The 7,699-nt window shown below is 41.7% G+C and overlaps 1 protein-coding gene across 1 annotated transcript; it reads left to right on the top strand.

Annotated features, from left to right (window-relative positions):
• The first annotated feature begins 487 nt into the window (after window positions 1–487).
• LOC126095708 (craniofacial development protein 2-like) lies at window positions 488–4,746 on the top strand. Its single transcript, XM_049910459.1, has 2 exons — window positions 488–1,614; window positions 4,740–4,746. The coding sequence occupies exons 1-2, from the start codon at window positions 488–490 to the stop codon at window positions 4,744–4,746; spliced, it is 1,134 nt and encodes a 377-aa protein (XP_049766416.1).
• Window positions 4,747–7,699: the final 2,953 nt, after the last annotated feature.

The following is a 7,699-nucleotide window of genomic DNA, read 5'->3' as shown; positions in this document are numbered from 1 at the left end:
AATATAGTAAACAGTCTAGAACTGCCTCTACTGCTGCCGTGGTAGTTTCGAAAGATCCTTCCACGAAAAAAAAACAAAAACAAAAAAACGTGTGGAGTTTGCTGGTCTACCATCGGGCGCCTCCCCAGGTGGCGGATAGGGGAATGCTCACCAGATATGGTGGGTACCGGGGAAATAAAATACCCGGGGTGGACCAAAACTAGCAACTGCTGCCTTGTAGTATGATATTGGCTTATCAAAGGCTAAAGGAAGAAAACCTTGAGTAAAAATTACCTGGTCCTCCGGGTTGGGGGTTGTGCAGTGGGCCAGCTCCTCACTCACATAAAAACATAAAAATGCTAAGAAACCTAATAATATTCCTCGGAAAAATTGGAACTTTGGACGACGAACTGGAAATGAGAAACGGAAAATTATGTTTGGATGCTGGAATGTGCAAGGTATTTCCACTAAAATAAATTTACTCCCTGCAGAACTTGACATGTTCAACATGGATTTTGTCGTACTCCATGAAACAAAGAAGAAAGGCCAAGGAGAAGAAGAACTGGATAATTATGTACATATCTGGAGTGGGGTATCAAAAGCAGTAAGAGCCAAAGCAGGAGTCTCTATTATGATAAAGAAATCATGGAAAGAAAGAATCACAAATTGGACATTCATCAATCAACGTATAATAACTGTTGAAATGACATTATTTGCTAGGGAAGTTGTGATTATTGACGTATATGCACCCACGAACGACACAAAAGATAAGGAGAAAGATATATTTTGGGACACCCTCAGGGAAACTATTGAAAAAATCCCAAGAAGAAAGGAACTGATTATCATGGGAGATCTGAATGGAAGGGTAGGAATTAGAGAATCTTGTAGAATAGTAGGAAAACATGGAGAGGACGAATATAATGACAATGGGGAACGATTGATTGCAATTTGTGAACAATTTGATCTAAAAATTACCAACATATTTTTCAAACATAAGGACATTCATAAATATACTTGGCAACAGAACACCAAAGAACTTCGTTCTATAATAGATTATATTATCATTAGGCAAACAAGTAGTTTCAAGGCAGTAGACGTCAGATCTTATAGAGGAGCCCAGTGTGGATCAGACCACTATCTAGTTAAAATGAAGTCTTTCTGGCCATGGAAGAATGCAAGGAGTGATACAAGTAACATAAATGAAACGAACCAGACTGAGAAAGATGAAAATTTACCTTTTAATATTGACAGCCTACAAGACGAAAGTATCAGAACACTCTTTGCGGCCAGGATGGAAAGGAAACTGGTTGAATCATTTGAAGGAAGTACAGAGGAAATATATGACTATATAAAAGCTAATGTGAAAATCATAGCAACAGAGGTGTTGGGTAAAAAAGATAGCAACCACAACCGTGCAGCAGAGTGGTGGTCAGAGGAACTAGAGGTCCTCGTTAGAGAAAAACGAAATGCGTTCCTTCAGTGGTTGAATGATAAATCAGAAGAAACAAGGTCAATATACAAGGAAAAGAAGAATGAAGTGATGAAGAAAATAAGGATGGCAAAAAATGAAGCATGGGAAAGAACATGTGCCAAGGTGAATAGCAAATTAGGATTTGGGAGAGCAAAAGAAGCATGGTCAGTATTGAAAGGGCTTCGACAGGACTCAAAAAGCAAAACTAATCTCCAACTGATAACACAAAGAATGGGAAGAGTATTTCCAAAAATTATTAAATGAGGACAGAGAAGAATATCTAGAAGAAGGAACAGGGGAAGGTAAAGGACATGAAGATGATGAGATCCATATTTTAGAAAGTGAAGTAATTCAGGCGTTGAGAACAGGAAAGAATGGTAAATCACCGGGACCAGGCAATATCAATCTGGAGTGTCTGAAATATGGTGGTGACAAAATTGTGAAACTGATAACACAGCTCTTCAACAAAATGATACATGGAGATTCAATACCCAACGAGATGAAGCTAGGTTACATTAATACAATATTTAAGAAAGGGGATCGTAAAATTTGTTCAAACTATCGAGGAATTTGTGTTACAAACACATTAATGAGAATTTTTGCGAAAGTAATTAAAAACAAACTGGAAAAAAATTTTAGAACCCAAGAAGAACAATGTGGATTCACGGCTGGGAGATCATGTGTAGACCATATTTTCACATTACGACAGATTTTGGAGAAACATAGGGAAAAATCAAAAAGTATAGGATTAATTTTCATAGATCTAGAAAAAGCGTATTATACTGTTCCAAGAAAATTGCTTTGGAGAGCACTACATATGGCAAACATAAACCCTTCCTTGATTAAAATAATACAACAAATGTATAAAGATAACATTTGCCAAGTGAAAGTTGGTAATAAACTTTCACAGAAATTTAGAACAAGCAAAGGCCTTTTACAGGGCTGTCCCACGTCACCATCATTATTTAAAATCTATATAGATATTAGCCTTAGAACATGGTCTCGTAAATGTAATAGTATGGGATTAGAAATAAGAGATGGAGTTTACCTACATCATTTATTATTTGCTGATGATCAAGTAGTCATAGCACAAGATGGGGAGGATGCTAACTATATGTGCAATCAACTAGCAGTAGCATACAAAACTTGGGGTTTGAAGATTAATTACCAAAAAACAGAATACTTGACTAATGATTCAGATGAGCTATACATTGAAGGAAATAAAATCAAACAGGTAAACACTTTCTGTTATTTGGGATCCATTTTAGAAATCGAGGGAAAATCAGAGTCAGAAATCAATAAAAGAATTAGTAGCGGACGGAGGGTCATTGGGATGCTTAACTCAGTCTTATGGAGCAGGAATGTAATGAGCAGAACTAAAAAATTAATATACAAATCCATATTAGAGAGTGTAGTTCTGTATGGAACGGAGACCTGGACAATTAACATGAAGCACATTAAAAAATTACAAGCTCTAGAGTTGGACTTTTGGAGAAGATCGGCAAGAATCTCCAGGAAAGAAAAGATAAGGAACACCGAAGTAATAAGGAGAATGGAAATAAAAGAAAGAATATATGACGTAATGGATAGGAAGAAATTACAGTGGTACGGGCATGTACGACGAATGGAGGAAGCCAGAATACCAAAACTGATACTGGAGTGGGAACCGGAGGGGAGAAGAAGAAGAGGACGAACTGTGACCACCTGGCTCCAAAATGTACAGCACACAATGAGGAGAATTGGCGCAGAGGAAGAGGACACGCAAGATCGAAACACCTGGAGAAATATTTTGAGAGTATAGTTTAAGAACGTTTATTGTTTGTATTGTATTTTCCAAGTAAATTATTATGTTGGAGATAAGCCTCTGCAATGAGGAAAAGCTCAAAAATAAAAATAAAATAAAAAAAAAAGCCGCAGGCGAATTCATGTAGAGAGCCGTCAGACCATGTCGACGTCTTTCTAACTGACTATTCCAATGAGCCTACTTTTGAGCGAATGGAATGTAATGACTTGCTGGTGTACCATCCCTCCCCAAGACTGAACCTCGACACCAACAGACTGACACGGTGAAAATGCAACACCGGTGATAAGTGGCTGCTGTATTACAGTGGACATGAACTGGTTTATGATTGATGTGGAGGACCTGTAACTCATAGCACAGGCACAACTTCTGTGGTTGGGTTTATAATATACAAATTTTAAAGCCGATGACACCCCTGTGCTCTCTAGCTATACCTCCACCCCAAGGATCACCTGAGAAAAGAGACTACAGGGGGTTGCTGTGTTTGACTATAGCGCACGCCACTCCTCTGCTCTCTCCTGTCAACTACCCTTTCTCCGTGTGGGAGCCGGATTTGCCACTGTCTGAGGCTCGCGATATTGCACCAGATCCCGACCTAACCAATAACCGCATGTTTCTACAGTTTCCAGCAGCGTCAAAGGAAACCCTTCTAGAATATTTTAATCTGATACTCCGACATGTCACATTCGCAACTCGTGGAGGGAGGCAATTTTGGTACCTCTTCTAGAATCAGAAAATGACTGAATGTCTCCCGATAGTTACCACAACGCCGCCCTGACTTGTGTACGAAAGGTCCTGGAGGAAATGGTTGGTTGTCGTCTGGTCTGGATGTTAAACAACAGGCTACTCCTAGCCTCTCGCAGTGTGGATTGCATAGATTTAGATCTACTATCGACACCCTGATCCTGCTAGAAGCGGCAATCCAGCAGGCTTTCCTACATACACATCACCGTATTTCTACATTCTTTGAAATCAGTAAGGCCTACGACATTACTCGAAGACAGAATATGCTAGGCCACCTACGCCGATGGATCTTTCGTGGCCACCATGCAATCTTCGTACAGTCCTTCCTTTCGAAGCACTTTTTTAGGTTCCCATTTGGTAACGTGCTATCTTATAGTTTTCAGCATGAGAATGGTGTTCCTCAGGGCAGTGTTTTAAGTGGCTTCAAATGGATCAAATGGCTCTGAACGCTATGGGACTTAACTGCTGTGGTCATCAGTCCCCTAGAACTTAGAACTACTTAAACCTAACTAACCTAAGGACGTCACACACATCCATGCCGGAGGCAGGATTCGAACCTGCGACCGTAGCGGTCGCGCGGCTCCAGACTTTAGCGCCTAGAACCGATCGGTCACTTCGGCCGGCTAGTGTTTTAAGTGTTACGCTCCTTGAGACAGCCGTAAACAGTATCACGCCTACGGTGGGGATCCCTCTACAGTGCTCCTTATTTGTGGACTATTTTGCAGTTTGCTGTTCCTATTGCAGCGCTTAATCAGTAGCTTGTTAGGAGAAAGGTTCTCATTTTTCTGCAGACAGGTGTGTTTGTGTTTGCGTGTGTGTGTATTCATTTTAATTATTTGTAATTTTGAAGAGTCGGTAAGGTTTCTGGGTCTCGTTTCCGATTCCACATTGTGTGGTTTCCGTGCCTTCCTTTCACGGAGTTTTCTCTGCCTCAACGATGTGCTTTGCGGCGCGCTGGTTGGCGAGCGCCCCCTTGATACGCGAGGCCCGGCACTTTGCAGGAGGGAAGAGTACGGAAGGAATGCGCAAAGGGCGCCGCAGGGTATCAGTTGGTGCGTAATGTGCCGCTGTGTCGCACTGGTGTTGTCATTGCGTCGCCTGTGGCTACTGGTGAGCGGAACTGGAGTGTGGCTGCAGAGACCAGTAAACACGGGTTCTGTTCAACAGTCGTTTTGCCTTTGCGCTGTGACGAGACCCCCGTGGTCTGACCCGCCTTGTACATCCACGACAGCTCCCTGGATCAACTTTCAAATGGTGAGCTATTTGTCTGGTGGATCGTTTTCAGACCGTGATTGTTCCCTGCGGCCACTCTCCTTGTTCGAGGAGTGTTTTTGTACATCGCTTGAGTGTTGTTTGCGTCATTGTTTATCGCCAGTCGAATTAACTGTCCTTTGCCATCAGTTCTTGACTGCTGCTAGTTGTGGCCGATATTCTGCAAATTTTTATCTTAGATGAAGTTATTTCTACTTCCACGATTTGTTACTGAATTCCTAGCATGCTTGCTAAAGGTTAACTTTCAACTTAAGTTGGAATTTCCTGTGCCACTTTCTGCCTGTGGGCAGTTGTAGCTTGTTGGAAATCTTGTGTTGTCAAAGTGCGGTGGCATTAGGAGTAAAAACTGTGAGCAAGGTTTCGTTCTTTACAAGGTCAAATTTCTGAGTGGCCCTGCACATTACCTTTAATTATTGTTTACTTGATTGAAGCTGTTTTAACAGCAGAATTAACATCAGTTGCAGCTGCTGGTTTTTACGCAATACCGAATTTAAAAAGGTTTGAGCATAATCTTACCTTTTTCTGTTTTCTACATACATGATCCCGTATTTCAACGTTGTGGTGATTTAAGTGAAATGTATGTTAATGTTCGTTTTGTGTGTGTTGTAGTAGCTGTTGTCAGTGTACAGCCCGTGCTGGTCGTTGTTGCCGGTTCTTGAATTTCAGACGCGCTGCCGATATTGATCGCTAACAGTTAGTAGAGTGCTAATTTGTGTTAACTCTTTTGCAGGCTACTGCTTTGCGTAAACATCACCCGATGTTTGTTATGCTTTCCTGCGTAATTTCCAGATTAATAATCGGGTCGATCTCCACTGATAGACGTTTTGCTGTTAAGAATATTTAGATTTGAATAGTTCGAAACTTTTCTTGCTATAAGAGTTGTTAGCATTGTTTGTTGTTATGCTTTCCTCTGTAAGATGCAGATTTGTCGGTTATTAACCAGGTTGCTCAATCGTGATGCAGTTTATTTGTCAAGAAAATTGCGTAAACATCACCCGATGTTTGTTATGCTTTCCTGCGTAATTTCCAGATTAATAATCGGGTCGATCTCCACTGATAGACGTTTTGCTGTTAAGAATATTTAGATTTGAATAGTTCGAAACTTTTCTTGCTATAAGAGTTGTTAGCATTGTTTGTTGTTATGCTTTCCTCTGTAAGATGCAGATTTGTCGGTTATTAACCAGGTTGCTCAATCGTGATGCAGTTTATTTGTCAAGAAAATTTACGTTTCAATAATTTTAAACCTATCTTGCTACAGACTGTGTTACCGTACAGACACTCGTAAGGGACTATTATTTGCCTAGGCCAAAACTCGTTCAGTCAACTTATATCAGCAGTTAATTTTTTTTTAATTTTAATTGTGAAGTTAATTCTGTGTAATAGTCATACTGTTTTAATGAAAGTTTTGGGCCGTAAAGCTGCTTATCATGCACATATGCGAGAACTGTTTCCTGAAATGGGTCGTAATGTTTTTCTTATAATTATGTGTTACTTAATTCTGTAACCATGAGTATACCACCGGCTGCTTATGATAGTGTTATTCTGTAAGTGTGTTGTTACCAGTGTTTACATCTCTGTATTTTCAAATAAATCTTTTATATTGTATCTTTAAATTTTGGCTCAACGTCCCACTCCAGTAGCGTTGTGCCTTGCTTTCTACCTATCAACTCCGATAATTGCCCTGTTGCTATCCCTCATTGTGTCGTCATGATCCGACTGCCTTTATACTATACTGTCTTCGAGGTGGAATTATACGCAGCCTTGCCGGTACTGGAGCAGATGATTCAAAAATGGTTCAAATGGCTCTGAGCACTATGGGGCTTAAGAGCTGTGGTCATCAGTCCCATAGAACTTAGAACTACTTAAACCTAACTAACCTAAGGACATCACACACACCCATGCCCGAGGCAGGATTCGAACCTGCGACCGTAGCAGTCGCGCGGTTCCGGACTGCGCGCCTAGAACCGCGAGACCACCGCCGCCGGCACTGGAGCAGATGAAATGTGTTCAAAGTGCTAAGCTGCTTGTCTGTTCCGACCCCCTGACTGTTCGTCACTCACCACAACGCTGGCAACAAGAGGATGAAATAGTCCGGGTTATCCTGGACGTCCTCTCCCGTCTACAAAGGCTGGGGAAGCGACAGTCTTTCTGAGGGGTGGCAGGGCACATGGGCACTGCGGGGAATGACAGGGCACACGTAGAGGCGGACGTGGTCTGTCGTGATCCTCGGGTATTTCAGTGTGCCAATCTCGCCCCGCTGTAGACGTACAGAGTCACATGTCGATGGGAAAAAAGACTGGCTGGAAGTGACAGACAATAAGCTCCGCTTAATGAAATTCAACAAAGCGTCTGTGACGTAGCTGCATCCAGCCACACAGGAGGGATGAGTTCCCCCTTACTCGTCTTCGCGTAGGCCACAGCCCTAGAACGCG

This window comes from Schistocerca cancellata, chromosome 8 (genome assembly GCF_023864275.1).
Source record: "Schistocerca cancellata isolate TAMUIC-IGC-003103 chromosome 8, iqSchCanc2.1, whole genome shotgun sequence".
Taxonomy (NCBI): Eukaryota; Metazoa; Arthropoda; class Insecta; order Orthoptera; family Acrididae; genus Schistocerca; species Schistocerca cancellata.
The sequence above is the reverse complement of the archived record's forward strand: the minus strand, read 5'-3'. Positions and strand labels throughout refer to the sequence as shown.